Below are 23,042 nucleotides of genomic sequence, written 5' to 3'. Positions count from 1 at the left end.
TTTTTAACAAATAAATCAAAAATAATACAAAAACCATACAATATTTAGGCATAAGCTGTATTTGTGTAGCTGTTTAACTAAATAGTTCTACCACAGTTGCCCCTGTATTTTAGTCTGAGTGCACTATTTATGTTAAAATAATTAAAATTGTTGATGCTGCAATATACACAAGTCAGTTCATTGAGCACTTTATTATAATTAGATATATTTATATCAGCACAGAGCAGGATTTACTGCACATGATGGAATGATACAAGGCAGTACTTCACAGTCTTAACCAATAGATGGCGACATTTCTGTACCAATAAACAAAATAGACTTGTTTATCTGCATGACCAGAAGTTCCAGACTGTTAGTGAATATTTCAGTGTTTTTTCCTCTGCCAGTAAATTCCTTTGTTAGTTATTGATTATGATTTGAATAGTATTGATTTGAAAATGTGTAGATTGTGTACTCGAAGTACTCAGACTGTACTTTTGTCTCAGTGCAACCAGCTTGGAACCAACCTCAAAGACGTGGTTGACAAGTACAAGAAGTATGAAGATGCTACTGGTGGTCTCTTGACGTGGCTGAATAATTCAGAGGAGGAGGCGAGAAGACAGCAGTCTGAACCTATTGCTGCAGATCCACAGACACTACAGAGACAACTGGAAGATACCAAGGCACGAGACACGCTCACGCGCAGCTACATCACCGCAGTCAAAATATTTCCATCTAACTCAGACAACAGCGAGTGGAAAAGCTGTTCTCACAGCTGTCTGTTCAGAATTTGCTCACGTTGTTAAGTCTCGGAAGGGCCGAGAGGTCATTACTCTGCAGTCCAGCCTCTCCATATACAGTGTTTCCACTCTCTTTAAAAACAACAGAGCTTTTTATAGGCCTCTCAAAACACAAGGCGGCATGAAAGGCACAAATAGCTGAGCACAGAGTTGGAGGCACTGGCTGCTGGCATGAGATTTCTAGTGTGAGATCTCAACAGAGCCCTGATTATCTCCAAATCAATGATTTCCTTCCGTCAGTCAGCAGGCCTGCAGCTCATTTCAGTATATGTGGAGTGGCAATAAGCCAGACTGATGATACCATGTTAGAGATACCTACTGTTATCATGATAACATTATTATTTTCATTGACAGTGATATTTGTGGAACGTATTGTGTCTTGAACAGATCAGGTATCAGCCAGTCATGATCCACTAATGATACTGTTTCTAGTTCTAAGTCTCTCTCTAATGGAAGAGAGTCACTCCAAAACACCATCAAATTCTCACTTTGTGTTATTATTAATGGAACTGAAATTGTAATACATATGCAGCTAATAATTAGGAGTGTGCATATTACAGGAAAACTTGTTTGTTTGAGGCAATGAAACCAGAGAATTTCTTCAGGATTCTTCAGGGTTTGTCTGATGCTAGAGGGCGCTCTCAAGCAAGGATAAATTTCTATTGAGATTTTGTGCCAAATTGCAGTTTTTAAATGATTAAACATTTTTATTGTTATTGTATTATTAAACGTATTTATTTTAGCGCTACTGTTATGTAATGCCAACCAATCAGCGCTCAGTAGCAGTAATGCCAACCAATCCGCATTCAGTAGGAGTAATGCTAACCGATCACCACTCAGTAGCAGTAATGCCAACCAATCAAAAGTCAGTAGCAGTAATGCTAACCAATCAAAACTCAGTAGCAGTAATGTAGCAGTAATGCCAACGAATCAGTACTCAGTAGCAGTAAAGCCAACCGATCAGTGCTCAGTAGCAGTAATGCAAACGAATCAGCGCTCAGTAGTAAATTAAAGGATGTTAAATTTTCCTGTTTTTTAGCCATTCAGCTCCATTCACTCACATTTATTAATGATTCGCTCGTGGGCGCCCTCTGGTGTTTTGCTGTTATGTTACTGTTGTAAAAATAAAAAATATTAGCCCCTCCTAACAAATTGTGATGAAATAAAAGCCCTATGCAGTTCTCCTGCTGTTTTTCACATCAGCTTCATCAGTAAAGAATTGTTTCAGACTTTTTACGTTTATATCGATTTTAAAAAGCCTTAATTACCAAAGTTTTAAAAATAGGTATGTCATGCTTTGGAATGAACTCTTCAGTAGTAACAGCACATTATATGAGGTTTATAGATTTAAATTAAAGAAAGAAAAAATATTGCAGTCGGTATCGGAAGAGAAAAAATCAGATCGGTGCATCCTTACAATTTAAATAATATTCTTTTTTTGTATTTGTTTTTGTCTTTTAATGTATTTGTTAAATACTTATATCACAATACATATCTCAGTTAATTCCATTTTTTACTGCATTATACAGGTAAAGGTTAGTGATTTAAATTGAATCATAACAGTCTCACTAACGGACAGTTGTCCGCTTCAGGCTCTTCAAGGGCAAACCACTGGCCACCAGGCTGCAGTGGAGACGCTACGCAAAGTAGCAGATGCTCTCGTTGCTGTGGAGGGAGACCTGTTGACCAATCAGGATGAGATTCAGGAGGCAGTGGGTGAGTCATCCTCACTTTGACCTTTCTGTTTAAAGTTCCTTTCAAGCGGCATGGACACGTGGCTCTGGATAGTATGTGACCTTCCAGTGTCCATAGTTAAAGTATATTAATAATATACTGCTAGAGCAATTTTTCACATGGAATTATGTTGGTATCCACATTTAACTTGCCTGCAAACTGTCTGTTTCCAGATGACATCGTGGAAAGGTACGATAACTTGTCCAAATCAGTGAGTGACCGTAACGAGAAGCTGCAGGTGACGCTGACGCGCTCGCTGAGCGTGCAGGATGGGCTGGATGAGATGATGAACTGGATGGAGAAGGTGGAGGAGAGCCTTGAGAAAGAAGCACAGGTGCCCCTGGACTCAGATGCCATCGCAGATGCACTCAGCAAGGAGGCGGTATGTGACGTCTTCCCACCAAGAGCAGACCATAATCCAAATAAGTTTGCTTCTTTAATTTGGCACTGGTGCCAAATCAGGCTAATACAGCTACTAAGTATTGACAGCAGTGTTTCCCGACCATCAAACTCACTGATTATTGTCCTTAGTATTATTAGTATGCAGTATTTTTGCCCAGAAGCATCAGCCTCACTGCTGCTACCTCTTGCAACGCGCTCCAATGTTGATCAGGTTCTTTCATGCACCAGTGTGCTGCACTTTAAGTCACTTTCTGCTGCTTTGTGTGTAACGCTTGTTGATTTGGCATAGAAACACTAAAATATATATTCAAATAGTTGTGAAAGTTTGAAAAATGTAATAGTAAATTAGGTTGTTTGATATGCAAATGAGATTGGCTCTAATGTTGGACATTCTCAGCAGAACCGTGAGATGCCTGAGCTCGAATACCCCACTTGTTATTAAATCAAATCACGTTTATTGTCATGTCACATTTACACAGGTGTGAAGGTGAGTGAAAAATCCTAGATGTGTAGCCCCTTTTAGTATTTAGATATGCAAAAATATATAAGAAAAAAACTATAATATGAAAAAAAACTATACATATGTGTGTATATATATATATATATATATATATATATATATATATATATACACACACACACACACACACACATCAGACTCTAAATATATAAACATATACACATTAGTATACACCATTTCCAATGTACAGTTTTTGTACAGTAATGTAAGTTATGAAATAAAAGCTATAATATGTAGCATTTGAGGTAGATAAATGAGATGCAGGGTACATAGAGGATAGAACATTGATATATAAATGTATATATATATATATATATATATATATGTATACCTTGCTACTGTTGAAAGAAAAGCTTGTATCTCCTTTTTTGTCATTTTCCAGTTTTTAACATAATTTGAAAATACCTGTTGTTCTTTACATTGTGTTTACATTTTATGATGAATGGACCAAAAGAAACGACCCAAAATGACTGGAAAAACGTCTGGTTCCATTGACTTACATTAAAAGTAAAGTATGTTTTTTCCTTCTCCTGTAAAGTCACCATTTTGGAGATACGAGGTTTTCTTCCAACAGCAGCGATATATTCCAGATTATACAAGATGTGGATAGAACATGTGTAAGAAGTCAGTCGATATGTGCACGTATAGATTTGCTAGATAGAATTTACAGTAAGATCAGAGTCTGAGGTGTGGATGTGGTGTGGATTGCCTATGGAGGCATCATGATGATGATTCAGATGATGATTTTATTTTTGTTGAGTTTTTACTCTGTGACAAACATGCAGTTTGACAGGGGGTGTCCACACTTTTGCATGCAATTGTATTAGTTGATACTGTTCAGTATCAAAGTAACAAATCAGTACCTTTAAATCGGTATCGGTATCCGCCACAGAATGTTAGTATCGTTTGGGTCGTAGTGCAAATCAGGTGAACATTTCTTCTTTTTTTTTTCTTTTTTTTGTCACATTTATTACTGTTTTCCTTCAGACACCAAACATGTCTTCTCTGATTGACTTTATTCCTTAAAGGATCCCTGTTTATAGGAACAGTATAATTAAAGTTAAGCTAAATGTGACGTAGACTGAAAGCTTGTAGTTCACAATAAAACATGTTTGTCCTTTCATGTTCGTGAACAGGCGCTGGAGCAGGACATCTCCAGCAGGCAGAGCAGCATCTCAGCCATGAAGGCCAAGGTGAAGAAGTTTGCGGAGACCGCAGAGCCAGCGGCGGCCGCTCTGCTCCAGACCAAGATGGAGGGCCTCTCTCAGCGCTTTACGGACGCCTGCGAGAAGCACAAGCAGAAGGTGTCGCAGATGGAGCAGCTGAAGGAGAAGGTGGAGCAGTTCGAGAAGACGTCCGAGAAGGTACAGCAGTTTGTGCTGAAACGCTCTCAAGCTCTGTCCGAGACGGATGGACCTGGAAAGAACGTAAACGAGCTCTCTCAGCTGGTGCAGGTATTTCCCAAGATATTCGCTGAAAAAAAAAACATTCTTTCCCAAAGTGCTATTTTTCACCGCACAAGACAGTTTATGTAGCCATGAGTTTGATTTACACTAAAACATTCCGATTCTGCCTTCAGGACACAAACGCAGAGTTGGCTGAACATGTACAGGACATGGAGACCCTGCAGATGCTGTCTAAAGAGCTCTCCAGCTCAGGCCTGGAAGGAAGTAAAGCTCTGATTCAGGGCAAAATGGCAAACCTGTCGAACACGTTCAACGCCTTCAGAGACACCGTTAAAGAGAAGTGAGTGTTCTTCGAGTGTCCTTCAGGCCAAGACCGTGATAGAGTAGATCCCAAGCCATGCTTTAATCACTTTGTTTGAAATGGCCCATACAGTGCAAAGCAGTTGATGGATGTAAAGGTTTTGGCGTCCCTGGTTAAACTGCATGTGTTGTTGATTTTCAAAGTGAAAATAACACGTTTTCTACAGAGACACACTTCTGCACATTTTAATGCAGTTTATTTGCTGAATTTAATATACTGGAACAAAAAAGTCAAAATGCATGTTATATTTTATGTTTATAAAATATTTATTTTTGACCTTTTTTAGTTTTTAACATAATTTGAAAAGGCCTTTAGTCCTTTACATTGTGTGTAAATTTCATGATGAATCGACTAAAAGAAGTGACTCAAAATGACTTGGAAAAACGTCTGGTTCCATTGACTTACATTAAAAGTAAAGCATGTTTTTTCCTTCTCCTGTAAAGTTACCATTTTGGAGATTCAAGGTTTTGTTCAGACAGCAGCAAAATGCAATTTGTTCACTGTAGAGGACGTATTGACTTATTTTCACTTAGGAAAGCAGCAAAACTTGCATAGGACTGTATCCTACAGTTTTCTTATGTTTTTTCCCTGCTGACATTTATGTAGGTTTTGATTTAGTCTTGATTTATTTTTACATGATCAGTTTCCAGCCTCTCTTTACCCCTTATAATTTGAACAGGCTGTTTAGACACGTCAGATATAAGTGTTCGCTTCTTAAAATGGCCCATATCATGTATTTGTATTCTGTTTTTCCCACTTATAACGTATTTGTGGGTTTATGTATCAAAAACAAGTCATAGTTCATTTAACGTGACCGTTTTCCAGCCTCTCTTTATCCTTTAGAATTAAACAGGCTGCTTTTCTTACTGCAACTGTAACACTGAAATATGTAAATGAGCTCTGTTCTGATTTGCCATGTTTTGTGCCTCACTCAAAAGCACTCAGAGCTGAAACACTCCTTATAACTTCTAATATGAGTAGGTGGGGCTAAACTGCTGTAGGCTGAATATATGGATATATCCACCTATACGAGGGGTGCAGGGTACGTCTTGAAACATACAAATACATCACGCTTTTTTGAAGAAAACAAATAAGTGAGGGAAATGAGGACAGTTTTCATTTTATGGGCTGTTTAATTCCTCCCACTTTTGCACAGGAATACTGTTTCCTTCCTTTTTTGTTTAAATTTAGTCAGATCCAGTTGTCTTAGGGTTATATATCAGAGTATCTTCAAAAATAATATGACAAAAAGGCCACCTGCATGTTTAGCCTCATCAGTGGAGGTGCTGCGGAGTCATGAAAAAATCTAACAGTATGTGTGTCCTGACACTGTGCATTTCAGAGAGGAGGAGGTTTCGTCTTGCCAGGACCAGCTGGGTGACTTCAAAGCAGCTGCAGGGGTGCTAATGAAGTGGCTGGAGGAGACAAAAGAGCAAGTGCCTGCGGTTCAGCCCAACTGCAGTGAGCAGAGCCTGGGAAAGGACCTGGACAAAGTCAATGTGAGTGAGCGCCCGCACTGTCTGACCACTCTTTTTCAGTCAGGCCCTAATATCAGACAACTACACACATCAGGCCCTAATATCAGACGACTACACATGTCAGGCCCTAATATCAGACAACTACACGTCAGGCCCTAATATCAGACGACTACACACGTCAGGCCCTAATATCAGACAACTACACATGTCAGGCCCTAATATCAGACAACTACACATCAGGCCCTAATATCAGACAACTACACTTCAAGTCCTAATATCAGACAATTACACATGTCAGGTCCTAATATCAGACAACCACACATCAGGCCCTAATATCAGACAACTACACGTCAGGCCCTAATATCAGACAACTACACATGTCAGGCCCTAGAATCAGACAACCACGTATCAGGCCCTAATATCAGACAACTACACATGTCAGGCCGTAATATCAGACACCTACACATTTCAGGCCCTAATATCAGACAACCACACATCAGGCCCTAATATCAGACAACTACACATGTCAGGCCCTAGAATCAGACAACCACGTATCAGGCCCTAATATCAGACAACTACACATGTCAGGCCCGTAATATCAGACACCTACACATTTCAGGCCCTAATATCAGACATCCACACATCAGGCCCTAATATCAGACATGATATGTAAATGATGTAAAACGTGTACATGCTTGTTTTTTATACATTTTTCAGATCTTTATAGAAGACGTAGTACAAACAGAGCATTATAACATTCTTTCAGAAGTTACACTCTTAAAAGATGGTTCTTCAAGGGTTCTTTAGTAAAGAAAATGGTTCTATATAAAACCATTAACACTCAAAGAACCCTTTGCATGATTAATGGGTTCTTTGTATCGTGAAAGGGTTCTTCAGATTGGAGAATGTGCTGTATGTGGTTCTTTATGGACCCTTTTTGAAAAGAGTTCTATATAGCACAAAAAGCGTTCTTCTATTGTTTCGATGTCAAGTTTGTAACAATAGAAGAACCTTTTTTTGGTGCTAAAAAATCTTTAGATTGATGGAAAATGTGCTGTAGATGGTTCTATATAGAACCCTTATGAAAAGGTTTCTATATAGCACCAAAAACGGTTCTTCTGTTGTAACAAGCTTGACATCAAAACAATAGAAGAACCCTTTTTGGATGCAACACATTCTCTCTCAGTCTGAAGAACCCTTTCATGGTGCAAAGAAACCTTTAATCACGCAAAGCTTTTGTTTATGGTTCTATATGGAGCAGTTTTCTTTACTGAAGAACCCTTGAAGAGCCATCATTTGTAAGTGTGCATGTTTAATTTTTTTCAGCATATTTTATTTCTTTTTTTGTTGCTTAGATTTTTGGTTAGGCTTAGATTGTAGTTGCACAGATGTAGTAACTTGGGCAGGTCCAAATACTTGGAAAGTAAATCGGAAATATTTCCTTTTTTTAGCCACAAAAATTGTAGCTTTAAATAAATTTAATCAGCAAATGTCTTTAAACTGCACCACTTTCCACACGACCACTGACAGCACTGACAGCAGAGATGCCTCAGAAAGAAATCCTATGTGTGGCAGCACTGTAAATTATTGGACAATAATTTGCCCGATGAAAATTTAAAGGCAAGAGTTTTGCTTTGTTTTTTTTTGTTTTTGTTTGTTTTTATGGACAGTGACAAAATGTAATACAAAAGGGAAATATGTATGTGTATGTATATGTATGTGGACCACACTAACGATGAGATAAGGTGTATTTGGTGCAGGAGGTTAAAGGAAAATCCCACCAGTTTTTCAAAATTTCAGTCATTGAGATGTAAGCAAAGTCATTCTGAGTGTATTTCTTTACAGTGGTGGTGATAGCCAGTGGTGGAGCCATTTCATTTACTATCTAAAACCACCAGTGAACCGACACGTGTCTTCTGAGTTTATATATAATGTTGATCATAGTAAGATAAATTTTCTTTTGGGATTATTTTGCCTAGAGGTGGACGTCTGGTTCCTATTGCCACCACTATGAAGAATTCTGTCTTAGGAAGCTTCTCTACAGCTGATGTCTGTATACATATTAACTGTTTAATTATGCAGAATTTTTTTTAAAGTTGGTGGAATTGCCCTTCGTCCTGTAACACAAACATAAAGAATTTCTGATGTTAAATGAAGCTAAAAACCTGTTAAAACTGTTAATGAAACATAAAAATAGGCTTAACATAAAACAAATAGACAAATTTACATATAAAGAATCTAGAGGGGGTAATATGCCAAAAATATAATATCATGAATCACTAAATGTCATGATTATTTTTCATGGTATCCTTTAAGTTGGAACAGAAAAAGCCTTAATAAACATACTATGAATACAGTGATTTTATACTGATGATATTTAACATTTCACATTCTGCACTGCAGTCAATCCAGTTAAACAGGCCTTTATGCTTTCTTTGTGTTCAAATATGCAGTTGTGAAGTAATAAGTACTGACAGTATACAGTATATACTGCTCAGAACAGACATTTTGTGATGTAATTTATCACGACAACAATAAATATTGTCATATTGCCCAGCCCTTACAGAAACCAGATACAGGAGAGCATCAAAGACTGTTTGGATCTCAGTTACATTTTGGATGAAAAAGTTTTCATCAGTTCTCAAACATTCATTTGAATGGCCTCCTCTTTCTTGGTGCTGCTGAAGTATGTCGTGCTTCTCCTAGCAGTGTTGGCAAAGACATTACAGGCACATATTTTGAATTTTTGGTGTGTTAGCTGCTTTACAAGCCGGATTTCTCTCCCTGCAGGGCTTGCTGGAAGAATGGACCGCTAAAGCTCCCGCTGTCCAGGATATAAATAGTAAAGGATCTGCACTGTGTAGCCTAATCAGTGTTTTGACATCCCCAGCCAAAGCCAAAATGCATCACAAATCAGGTATTGCTTAAGAGTATTTTTGGGAGTTTATGCACACACTTACTGCATGACTCTGTCTGACATGATCACACAGTGCAGTTTATCCAGCATGATCTCAAACAGATGGAATATGCTTTTTCTGTCCCAGTGACTAATGGCTCGGGTCCAGGAGGCCACGCCTATCTGACTAACAAAGGTAAAAGTTCACAGATTTCAGTGTATATCATACTGCATCTTACCCAAGCGTTTAAACAGCTGTAAATATAGCATAGTGGGTTACGTCACTGCTGTCCACATGGCAGGTTAGAGTTCAGTTCCTGGCAAGGACGCTATATCATTAAGTGCAAAGGCTGTATGGACATTAAATGTGATATTCAGTAAGCGCTAAATTATTTTTAAATATTGTGCCTCAATATTTTGCTGTGTAAACAGAAATCCAACCTCTCCTTTAGGCAAATAGCAAAAAAAAAAGTAAATCTCAAAAGTACCTTTCACAATAATGCATCAGAAGCTATTTAAGTGCTTTTTTTATACATGTTGCAGTCAGGCTACAAACTCTCTCTCTCTCTCTCCCTCTCTCTCATATATATATATATATATATATATATATATGTATGTGTGTGTGTGTGTGTGTAAATATATCTATATATATCTATATATATATCTATATATATATATATATATATATTTTTTTTTTTTAATTAATTAATTTATTTTTTTCCAATTTAGGCCTTCAAATACAAATAAATCTATATTTGTCATTAAAAAGCTCCTTATGGTAATGCAGGTTTGTTGTGACAGTAGCCATTACTGCTTCATACATTTTACTGAACGGTCTCTTTGTCACACAACACTGAGAGTGAAAATAGTCATCATGTTTAAGCATTTTTACTGGCTGGTTGAGGACTGAGTCGTTTTGGAGCTGTGCTGTGTCAGTGTTTTGTACCTGGGTGTTTAGCTGAATGATTAAGTTACACAGGAAAGCAGGATTTAAGCCCAGCTCAGGGAAGCACTTGCTAGGCTTCTAATGCTCCGTTCCCATCGCAGCCCTCAATAGTGTGTTTATATCAGAAACTCATATCAAGATAACAATAAAAGAACAATTTATCGGTGTATCCCTGTAAGAGGCTTTGGGTAAGATTGCTAACACTGCATTACCCTGTGTCTGTAACATGATAATTGTAAGTCCCTCTGAATAAGAACGCCTGCCAAACACTATAAATACAAATACCATTCAGCAGCAGTGAGTTTAAAGACAAGTGTATATCAGTTGGTGGTTAGGAGATTTGTGTATGGTTGTTTCCTGAGACAGAAACCATGAGGGCATATATATGTTTTGTTTGCCCTTCTTGGCACGGCTGTTTACAGTGAGCTGTGGATTGTTGAGGTTAAGATGGTGACGGGACTCTGTCTGGTTTTTGGCCTCCCGCAGAGCTGATGCTGGTGCAGCAGAACATGTCGTGTGTCAGCGAGGGTTACAGGAACCTTGGCGATTTCCTGAAGGGCCGGTCCTCAGAGTTAAATGCTCTACTGCAGAAGGTGCGAGGAGCCCACGACGAGGCTGAGTCCATGCTGCAGTGGCTGGAGGACATGAAGAAGACTGCAGCGTCCTGGAGCTCTGAGCCCACAGTGAAAGACTCGGTGAAAACACAGATGGAACAGCAGAAGGTAGACTCAGTGCTGTTCTATAGGTTATGTTTTGTTATGATGGTCTGCAGTAGAAATTGTCTGGATGGTTCATGGTAGAACCCTTGTTTTTCAAATTTAGACAAATTTATATGCAACCTAACTGGAGCTTAAGTTGGCCCTAACACTCACTCTGACCCTAATGTGAAACTCCTAACCCTAAATATCAGTGCTATGTAATGATTAATACCACCTTTATCAGAGATATATAAATGTATACAATAATACATCATTTTTTATTCTTTTTAAAAATGTATATCCAAAATTGTTACAAATACAGCATTTTGGAATGGAATTCTTTAGTTGAACAGTTCAGTCCAAGACATGATGTATCTATTTTTACGAAATGTTTCTTGAGTATTTCTTATTGAACCACTTTCCACTAATTTATTTTAGGTCATTTTTTTGTGATTTCCCTGCTTTAGCACACCAATCAAAGCTGGTAGTTAACTGATTAGCTGAATCAGGTGTGTTTGAGCAGGAAAATAACCAAACTGTTCAGAAATCGGGCCCTCCAGGATTCCTGAACACCCCACCCCACTAGATTACCCCAAAATCATTATCTTCTTTATTCTTTAGCCTGCTTTAAATTGTTATAAAGTGATGTAAAAGTGTGAAATAGTTATTTCCTGACGGAGTTGGGGTGAGGCACAACAGAGTTAGATACACTTTCCTACACAAGACTTGTATTTTGTCACAAAAGTCAAGAGGGCTTTTATTTTGACATGCTGCATCACTTTGTGGAGAAACACATGGTGCATTTATTTCTCCATAATGTGATCATTCATAATTATTATCTGTATGTAGAGCGTTCAGTTCCATTAATAAAAAGTGAAATTTAATGTAATGCGTTTTTATGGAACAACTATTGTTAACACTGTACTGTAGGGTGCTGTTCATAAGGCTACATGAAACCTACTTTAGCTTGTCATGACAACTGACATAACCCAACATAAATGTTTATAAATGCTTATTCCAAGAGGCATCAACTATCATAAAGGTGACTTAAAGGGAGCCAATTTTGATCAAAATTGGCAAATGACCTATTGACCTATCATTATAAGTATTTATAAACATTTAGGCTTATGTCAGTTTTCATAACAAGCCTTATGTAGGTGTAATGTAGCCTTATGAACAGCCTCCTACAGTAAATTGTTACCCAAGTACCCTCACATTTTAGAGCTGCTGCGTCTAAGAAACAGTGTTTATAGTGGATTGGTCCTGTTTGGTAAGGTCAGGTGCCGACAACAATGAATCGGAACCATGCATCACTAGTGAAAAATCACCTCAGGGTCACCAGATTAGTTGTTTATCAATTTGAGCACTTGCAGACTAACTGTACATGACTCTCTTTAATTAAGTGTGACTGATCACGTATATTTTCACTCCCCATAATTTACCCTACCACGCTATTTTGGCACACTGCATAAATTCAAGTTCAAAGAGGAGAATAATTGAGCTGTGGTGGTTTATGTAGATAAAGGAATGCCTATTTTTTACCTCTTGTCATGCAGGCCTATGAGGAAAACATGAAACGAAAACAGCAGCAGTACCAGCAGCTGAGGGAGAAGGTGCTCCACCTGATAGAGGAAAACCCTGATTCACCTGAGGCAGCAAAGTGGAAGCACATGCTGGATCAGATAGGTATGCGTCTGTCATCTCCAAAAGCATTAATCTACAGCCATAAATTTATTTCAGTGCTCTGGTGTTGGCCAGGTGCAAATTTGCACACCAGCTATTTTCTGCATCAGCTCTTCGCTCAAGTGAAATCATATGAGGGCTCATTTCTGTAGATGAGTAGCTTCTCCATGTAGTTTGACCCAGTATTCTGCTGAAGTGGAGCTGTGAGTGAATGTGCATGTGTGGACTCTATGTATAGATGCAGGATGGAAGGAGGTTGTGGGTTCTGTGGAGAACAGGAAGCAGCACCTGGAGGAATCTTCCCGTGTGCTGGAGCTGTTCCAGACGACCCAGACGCAGCTCTCCCAGTGGCTGCAGGAGAAAGAGCTGATGATGAGCGTCCTGGGGCCCCTGTCTATGGACCCCAATATGCTAAACACTCAGAAACAGCAAGTACAGGTAATGGGAACCACTGTGTGAATACAGAGATAAACCTCTTTTAATATGGTGCACACTAAGCAGAGGACTCTTATGATAAAAGAAAAAAAATCAGATTTCATCAAACATCAAACACTCTGCTCACATGATTGGACAAAAAGACTATAAACAGTTGTAGCAGCTAGGGATGGGCATTTCAGTCAAATTTAATATATTAATTTATAAAACACAGTTGAAAAATGTTCAAATAAATCTTTAGAGCAGAGGTCACTAATAGGCGGACCGCGGTCCGAGTCTGGACCCACATGCTGGGACCCTCAAATAAAAAGAGCATCACTTCATTAACAGCTACCAGCGCTGCTCTGTAGGCGACCCTGCCAGTCTGCAGTGACAGCAGAGGAGGGTAAAGTTCAGCTCCTCACTGCTGGACTTTAGTTACATTTAGGGCATCATATGCCTTCAAAGAGGGGGGCAATTATTTATTATCGCCCACCCCTAATTCTTCAGAGATATGAAGCTGAGGTCAGATATTCACCAGCTTCTTGTTTGAACCATTTAAGGTGGAACGGGAAATTTAGCTAGATAACTACTAAGATATCAGCACTACTACCGCTTTTTTATGCTTGTTATGAAGAAAAGGACCATAATACATTGAAACAACATTAAACTAAGATAATACAATGGTTACCATAACTTCCTTAGCAGAATAATTCTCACATTTGTGGGTTTCTTTGGTCTCTTGTTCAGCCATCTTGCCAGCTTTTTTAACACTCTGTTTGGAGTCTCTGAAAAACCTCCATTTGGAGGGCCATGTAGCTCTAACACTTCGCCCTACCCCTCTATCTCAACACAAATCGGGACACCCTACCCCTAGATGTGAATGGGCAGAACGGAGGGGTAAGGGCTAAGTGGTAGGGGCATGGGGGGAAATGGGATTACTGCAAACACTTAGGATCACTTACAGCTCAGTTGATGGAAGATCATTTTTTAAATAGCTCCTAAACTCTGGAATAGCATTCCAGAGAATATTAGGAATGCAAGCTTGAGAGGTTTTTTAAATCCAGAATTATTTAGGCTTGCATGTGCATAGAAGTATTGCGGCTCATTGTCTCCTGTTTGTAATTATGATGTTATTTTCATTTAGTGCGTGGTGCTTTTATCATTTTCAATATTTTACTTATATTCCCATTTAAATCACTTTGGGATGTTGTAACTAAAATGGAAAAATGTAATAAGCAGGTAAATATATAGTGTCTGTTTTCACCTTTGCTAATGTTCAACCTAACCTAATCTCTCCTTAGCTGGCAAACAGATAAAAGCAAAATCTATTGAGCAGAGTGCAAAAGGAATCTAAACTTCTTGTTTATAGGCTTTTTTCAGCAATGCTTCCTATGTGCTATAGCTGCACTCTGTACTATCTCTGTACTGTCTCTGTACTACTGGTGTGCAGTAGCCTTCAGGCGGCTGCGGTAGTCTTTCTACATGTTCTTCTTTGGACTCAACAAATTAGAACTTCTGGCCAAAACATTAGACACTGGCTCTTCACCGCCCCCTGGTGGAGTACAGAGTTCAGACATCTTATGGTTCTCAAATATGTGAATATAAAATGGAGAGGAGCTAATTTGCAAATTAAAAAATCCTACTTTACTATTAATCTTTAAAACCTTTATGGCGATTTGAATAGTCTGACTCATCCCATAGTAGCAGCCATTCTGAAGCTTGAATTTTGTCTGTACTTTTGTCCATTTTTATAGGTGATATTATATCACACAGTGTCAGAAAGCACATTCTTATGTCTATTTGCAATTACTTGGCTCGAAATTTGATGATTTAACATGCAGTTTGCATCATGATAATTGGTGGGATATACACCTACATTACTTGTTAGCTACATTAGCCTCGCAGCTGCAGCACAAAACTCAATAAGCAAGCCTCTGACAGCATGATTTGGCTGATTGACTACATTTGGGAAGGGAAAGACTGTAAATTTGTTGTTTTGCTAAACTATTTCTTTAAACTATGTAACTGATCATGTAAGATCTTTGAAGTTTGCATCTACACTGCAAAAAATGGTATCTTGTCAAGTAAAATTATCTTAAATATAGTCAAAAAATCAAATATGTCTCTTGCTAAGATTGTTGTAAGCTTAATTTAAGGTTATTTACCGTGTTTATAGACGTTTTTTACTAGTTTTTAAGTCATTTTAATAAGTAAAATTATCTCACTGTTAGCAGATAATTTTGCTTGTTTTAAGAAATGCGCTTGAAAACCAGCAAAATCACCTGCCAGTATAGTGAAACTACTTAAAACAAGTGAAAAGTGTCTATAAATAAGCTAGATAATCTTATAATAAAGTGCACAACCATCTCAAAATGGCAAATAGTAGATATATGGACTAAATTTAAGATCATTTTTTGTAACATGTTGTTTTTAGTACCAAAACAAAACTAAGTAGCTGAGTGACACCTGAACACATTGTATGTCTCTAATATATCGAAACAAATCTCCTGTTTAGATTCTTCTGAAAGAGTTTGAAGGCCGCAAACCACAGTACGAGCAGCTGAATGAGTCTGCTGTGGCCATCACTAGCACATCTGGAAAGCAAGACCCTGCAGTAGAGAAGGTGAAGGAACAGGTAGCTGCTATCACGCAGAAGTGGCAGGGCCTGACAGGCCAGCTGTCTCAGCGCGATGCCCTCATCGAGCAGGCGGTGGGTAAAACCACACAGTATCAGGAGCTTCTGCGGAGCCTGGGTGAGAGTGCAGCTGTCCTGGAGTCTCAGCTCAGTGGCCAGCAGGCCCTCAGCACGCAGCCTGATGCGGTCAAGAAGCAGCTGGAGGACACAAATGCTATCCTGTCACAGCTGTGTGAGGAGAAGAAGAGGCTGAAGGAGGCAGAACGTCTCTGCTCTGAGCTTTCAAGTCTGGTGACTGAAGAGTACCTCAGAGCCAACCTCACCAAGCAGCTGGAAAGTGTCTCCAAACCTTTCAAGCTGCTTGAGGACAAAGCAGGTTTGTTGGATCTCCTTATTTAACACTGTTCTGGAAAGTGCAGTACCTGAAAAATGTGTCATTGCTTACATTTACAGTAATGGAGGCTTGCCAAGTGACTGCTCAGACTGTTGAAGTGCATTTATTCAAAAGATTTTTTGTGGTGTGTCAGTGTTAAGGCATGCCAGTAGCTATGTTGTACTACATTGCTTCAGAACAACATTAGCAGATGTTTCTTATGTGGGGATATCTGTTTTAATCTGTACTGTACTTGTGATGACAGAATTTCACATTAATCACAACACCACCATCCACATTCTGAGCACATCACTTAGAAAGTAAAATAAAACAAAAAAGGAAAAACAAATGTGGACATTTACAGCCATGTACCTCAAAAAGTGTGGAAAACACATTTTATTTATGCTGAAATGGGCACCATGTGATAGGCCAGGGGTCGGCAACCCAGATGTTAAGAAAAGCCATTTCAGTCCTTTCAGCAAAGATCCTTTCTGCAAAAATCAAACCACTTTGGGAGCCACAACATTTTATGTCCATTTTACCATCTTGGCTGTAAATATGTCTCAGTATGTGCTGATGTTCTAGTATAGGCTAAGAAATATAAACGAAAATGCAGACTTACTTTGCTCTGCTTTAAGTTTTAGCTCAGATATATGCTTTTCTCACATCTCTGGCAGGAAACTTTTCCACAAAAGTAGAACAGTTTCTTGTAAAATGTCTCTCAACATTTGAGTTTTTACGAGGCTGAAGTCGCTTCTCATTCGCCAGCTTCTTGTTGTAATTTTCCCATTCCACCTTAAATGGTGCAGCAGGCACAGGGAAACTTGAACAAGAAGAACTTCAGCTTCGTGGCTTTTTAGTGTTTGACAGTTTGCCTTTGAAGATTAAACATATCAGCTTATAAATCAGCTTCTAAATGCAAATAAGTCGATTTGTCTCCAAATTATCGATGTTCGTCTTAAATCTTTCACTTTGCTGTTTTGTTAGCTACTAGCTAGGCGAGACCATTGTCTGAGTTGCTATGGTGACCAGCAGTCTGCGCGTCAACCTTCAGGGTTAAAGGGTGAATTAGCAGTTATACCTTAAATCCAGCATTTAAGACCATATATTGTTAAAACTGTGTTAGAATGATCAGCAGAGCCACATGTTGCTGACCCCTGCGATAGGCTATTATTGGATCTTCTTATTCACTTATTTAACCTTGACAACTAATTTTGCATTCACTAGGAAACCGGATTCGGCAGCTCAACTCTGCTTTCGCCAGCTCCCAGCAATTCCATCAGACGTCCAAAAACTTCCAGGACTGGCTAGACCAAAAGCTCCAGGAGCAAGCTGAGCCTCAGTCCATCTCCGCCAAGGTAGAGACTTTGAGCGAGAACTTGAAGGAGCACAGTGCAGTGCAGAAGGCGCTTAGTGAACATGAGGAGTCATATAGCACCATCATGAAGGAAGGGGAGGCTCTTCTGCAGAGCACAGAGGGAGCAGAAAAGGTGGCTCTCCAAGGGCAGCTCTCAGCTCTCAAGTCTAACTGGGAGGAAGTGAAGAGGAGTGCTGCGGAGCGCGAGGAAAAGCTCAACACTGCGATGGAGAGGGCCCAGAAGTACAAGGAGCATGTGGAGAACTTGAGCTCTTGGCTGAAGGAGTGTGAAGACAGGCAGAACAAGGTGAAGTTTAGTGTCAATCCTGTAGAAGTAGACAGCTCACTCTCACAGGTGAAGGCCATCCAGAAAGACGTGGACAAGCGCAGAGGTCAGATGGAGCTGCTGAGCACAGCGGCTGATAGCCTTCTGGAGGTGGCCACGGAAGACGTAGATGCTGTAAAAGAAGAGAAGACAGTCATTGGGAAGAACTTGGATAAGTTGGCAGAAGATTTGCAACTCAAGAAGGAATCGCTGGATAAGCTCTCACAGAGGCTGAAGGAGTTTAGCGACACGCACAAAGAGCTCAAAAGCCAACTTGAGGGTTCCAAGAAGCAACTAGAAAGTCACTCTAGCCTCGGTGTCCAGGCTTACAGTAACAAGAACCTGACTAATATGAAAGCGCAGCAGACAAGCCTAGAAGGTGTCCAGACTCAAGTGGAGCACCTTAAAAGTCTAGCTCAGGGCTTGGTGGTGGATGTACCAGACGCCGAGGGGGTAACGGACCTCCTTCTCCAGGCAGACAGCTTGGAGAAAGAGCACAGCTCCATCAGCAAAGCAGTCGAAGACGCCTGTTCCACGCTGGAGGACAAACTGCAGGGCATTGGCCAGTTCCAGAACACCATTCGAGAGATGTTCACCAGCTTTGCAGACTTGGATGATGAGCTGGACAGCATGGCCCCAGTGGGCAGAGACCTTGAAACCCTCAGACACCAACAAGGTGCCATTCAAAGCTTCATGTCTAAACTACAGGATCTGATGACCAACACTGCAAGTGCCCGAGACAAGTGCAAGAAGATGCTAGAGTCGGAGGCCTCACCAGACCTGCTGGGCCTGAAGAGAGACCTGGAGGCCTTGAGCAAGCAGAGTGGCAAGCTGATGGACAGGGCCAATGGCAGGAAAGAGCAGGTTGAAGACACTTTGAAACATCTGGAAGAGTTCTACAGCAAGCTGCAGACTTTCACCCAGAAGATGACTGGAGCGGAAGAGCAAGAGGAATCCCAAGGGCCTGTTGGCATGGAGACAGATGTCATCAACCAACAGCTGGAGACTTTCAAGGTAAGATGATCATATTTGTATTTGTTTGGTTTCTCCCTTGTCTTGTTGCCCTCTGCTGTGTATAAGGGTCTTCAAATGTTACTCTAGATCAGGGTTGTCAAACTGAAAGTACCTGGGGGCTGCTAGCCGAGTGGTCTTCTTATGTTGCAAACTAAATTATGGGAAAATATCCCAGTAAAATTGAATCAAATAAGCTTACATTTTACACTAGAACTATAAGGGACTCTTATTGTGACAGCTTTATCATTCCTGCTGAACGTGTTGCAGTTAAATCTGTGTTTTCAGTGGATTTGTTGATAATTTCTTTCATTTCTTAATTCTGACACACTTTATCTCCTGCTGTGTCCTGAATGAATCCATGAAGACGGATTTAACTATCGGTCTAAATTAGAATGATAGCTGAGTTAGTCGTAGCTGGGCTATTCTCCATTTGGAGTGGGATACCTTGTCACAAAAGTTGCAGGGCTTAAAAAGATGCTTAAAATATTCCACACAGCACCAAAAGTTGGTATGTACGTTTACACAGTTGACCTAAGATTAAATAATACTTTACCTTATGATTTCTCTGATTTTTCTTTATCCTGTTTCATTGTTTCATTGTCTCTCTGCATCTGTAAAACAGCTCGTCACTAAACCAATTTTCATCATTTCAGAAACCATTTTTAATATAAAACAATATTGTTAAGAGGTTTAACCTAGGATTTTGTATAAAACAGATTCATGTATACTTTTTTACGTTTAAAAAATGTTTTTTTTTTTTTAATTCATTTGTCACAGAGATTTTGGTCACTGGCGTTATCAGGACTCTTATTTTACATTTTAACACAGTATTTTCAGCTCTGTTAAACTGCCTCTTTGGGTCGAGGCTCATCAGAGAGGAAACATTTCAAGGCGTGAGAAGGCGAGTCACACTCGCTCACTATATTTCATTAATTTATTAATAATTTTGTTTATCAGAAAGCACATCAATTATATGTGTCACTGGTGTTTTGTGCTTTAATGGCTGGGTTATTAAAATTCCGTTAAAATAACACCATATTAGACACCTTGCTTTTCAGATGATCTACAAAATCCTCAGTTTTAACCAGAATGTCACTGGAGTCACCGTCACTGGTGTCACACCATGTTCATACAAGACCAGTGACTGTAAAAGATGTTTGGAGTTAAGCTCTCCTTTTTGCATATATGATAATAGGAGATGTTAATGGACCAATTAAGATTATTTAGTTTGGGGATGAAAGAAATGTATTTTTTTAAATGTGTCCATCTGAACTCCCACCCCAAATGGAGAATGACCCAGCTGAATTACAGTCCTGCGCACTCAGTTTGCAGTGTTCATGCTGCGTCAGGTTTTTGTTTGAATAGTTCCTCTTGCCTGCTTTTAACAATGTAATCATCAGCCGAAGCTCATTTTATAGAGCTTATGTTAGACCACCAGCCACAGTGCCTGGTGGGTGAAACACATCTACCTATCAGATGTAAATATTTAACTGTAGAAAAAACGATTGCCAGGCCAGATTTAGAGATAATTTGTAAATACATGATGGTGTTATGAAGCTGTCTGGTAGTGTGAGACCCCTGTTCTGGATCAGAGGAATGTGACTCCAGTTCTGGATTTTGTAATCATTGGTAGGTAACTGAACTCTTGGGCTTCACACAGCAGGTAAAAGTGGCCCAAATCTGATCTTTTTCTTCATATGTGACACAGATGTGTGTCTGTTTGTCAGTGTGAACAGATAAACACACTGAATCTGACTTTCTGATTTTAAATTCCGTTCTGATATGTGGTACTGAAATCCGATGCGTATCTGATATGCAGCAATGTGACTCAGTCTGAACAGCCAGATCGGAATTCATGCGACTTTCACGTCAATCCAACTCCACGTTCGTCATAATTTCACACTGCTTAGACTCAAAAACATTTCGGCTGATGTTTCTGCACAAAAAATTAGAAGAGACTCATCAAAACCCTCGAAACGGAACGGCTGAGCGCGGCCGCAGGAGAACGAGGCTGCAGCGTCAAGAAAAAAGTTTAAAGAATCCGAGGACACGAACCAAAGAAGTGACCGCGCCCTTTTTACGGCGAGCTCGAACACATTCTGGGAGATGAGCCCAGCTGTCAGTCAGTGAAGCTTCCTGATGGCTCCTGTGATGCTGGTGAAGATGAAGCTGATCCTCCGGGAGCGACTGGCGTTCGTTGGCAGTCGTGATTGTCTACCTCTGGATGAGCCGTGAAGCAGCGTGACGCTCTGTTCTTTTGTGCATGTGGGTCAGTTTAGGAGCTGATCTGTTCAGACTGTCGCATACATTTAAAAGATAATGTGAACAGCCAAACAAAAAAATCAGATTTGGTGAGAAAATCAGATTCGGGCCACTTTTACCTGCTGTGTAAACGTAGCCTTGGTGGCGTACTTGTCTCCTGCATTAGTTGGATCAGGTATGTTGGAAATCCTGAGGGCTGGAGTTCATAAACCTCAGTCCACAACATAAAAATTCAAACCCGAAAATGGATTCAGCATGTGGAGTCGAATACCTCTGTTCCAAATCAGCAATTCCCAGTTTTTTAGTCTAAGGGCCCTTTTGTGGGTAGTAAGTGCCACTGCGCCCTCCCTCACACCGTGAGAGGGAACACTCACAAAATTTCCATCTCATAGTTTAATGGATAAAATGTGTTTATGATATTAAATTTAATAAGCAAATCGATTTGTTCCCCCTTGAGCTCCAAAAAGCATATCTGAATATAGGAACAGTGATATCGCTAAATATGAAGCATTAAAATGACATAAAAATGTATATTCTGACTTGTTTTTGATGAAAGAGCAACCTGTAATCGCAAGCAAAATTCTATGAAAGTCGTGGCTCTAAAGACGGTCATGCTCTGTACTTGTGATAAAGGGCTCAGTGGTTGGATTACTCTCTCTACATTTTCATTATACTGGGCATTTGAATACCTGTATGAATTTTCATGTGTAGTTACTCTACAGGCTAGATGTTTGGAAGCAGCGTGAATTTCCTAAAAACAATTTTTTTTAAATGTATTTCCTCAAAAAATAATGGAGAGTAATATGTTGATTAACCTTTAACGAAAGAGATTAACTGAAAGTCTACAGCAGCATTTTAGATTTAATTCTTCATTTATTTTATTTCTTCTGATTGTCCTGAGTTTTACTGCGAACCCTAATTAACCCATTACCAAGTCAAGGGCCCAAAGTTTTATTACACACTTCTATAACCTGAGAAAAACTCCATTAGTTTGCACTGAAGTCCCTGTAGTTACTCAATAATAAGCCTTAGTATGTATTAAGCCTGGGAATTTAAAGGGGTTAAACCACCTGATCTTCACATCCAGAAAACATTTTTTTCTTCGTTTCTAAAAGCTCAATTTTGTGATTTCATGTGGGCGAGTAAAACATCTCTTATTGAAAATTGAATCAGCTTGTGCATAATCACTGGTGTAGAGAGGCTGTGAGCTGTTTCTGTGAGAGTCAGTAATATCCGGTTTGATTACTTTGTGCTTTATTTAGCTTTACTCCATTATGATACTGTATGAATCCCTCTTTGTCGTTCTTTGTTTTCTCAATACTTACTTCTCAATACAGCCATTGTATTGCAGCACGCTCTCACCCTCTCTGCAACTTCATAGCCCATATTTTAAACAATAGACATGCTCAAAATGTTCTTCTCAAGGAATTTGACATCAAATTTTATGATGTATCATTGCTTCCTCCTGGGTCGGAAATTCCAAATCATTGCCAAATAATTTTTGCATTCTCGTGCAGAGGGAGAGACTTTTTATATGACCATTTTCCAACCTGTCCTAATCCCCCAGAGTGAAACAGTATTTTTACTGCTGTACCTTTAAGACTGATATGTGTAAATGAGCTCTGTACTTCTCTGCATTGTACCTCATTCAAACTAAACCACTCCTTATAATCTCAGTGTGAATGGGCGGTGCTAAACTGCTGTATGATGAATTGGCAGGAAATGTAAATGAGTTTTTGTGACATCACAAAAACAG

General features: G+C 39.5%; 1 protein-coding gene across 1 annotated transcript in view; it reads left to right on the top strand.

Moving 5' to 3' along the window:
• dst (dystonin) overlaps window positions 1-23,042 on the top strand; it is a 277,698-nt gene that overhangs the window by 181,189 nt on the left and 73,467 nt on the right. The window contains 13 exon segments of the mRNA XM_036573677.1: window positions 486-662; window positions 2,372-2,495; window positions 2,687-2,895; window positions 4,572-4,889; window positions 5,015-5,181; window positions 6,545-6,701; window positions 9,471-9,597; window positions 9,725-9,772; window positions 11,009-11,244; window positions 12,777-12,906; window positions 13,142-13,341; window positions 15,836-16,331; window positions 17,556-19,024. Of these exon segments, the coding sequence (XP_036429570.1) occupies window positions 486-662; window positions 2,372-2,495; window positions 2,687-2,895; window positions 4,572-4,889; window positions 5,015-5,181; window positions 6,545-6,701; window positions 9,471-9,597; window positions 9,725-9,772; window positions 11,009-11,244; window positions 12,777-12,906; window positions 13,142-13,341; window positions 15,836-16,331; window positions 17,556-19,024 (3,858 nt within the window).

Source organism: Colossoma macropomum, unplaced genomic scaffold, assembly GCF_904425465.1.
Source record: "Colossoma macropomum unplaced genomic scaffold, Colossoma_macropomum, whole genome shotgun sequence".
Lineage (NCBI taxonomy): Eukaryota > Metazoa > Chordata > Actinopteri > Characiformes > Serrasalmidae > Colossoma > Colossoma macropomum.
Note: the sequence above shows the minus strand (reverse complement) of the source record. Positions and strands in the feature narration are given on the sequence as shown.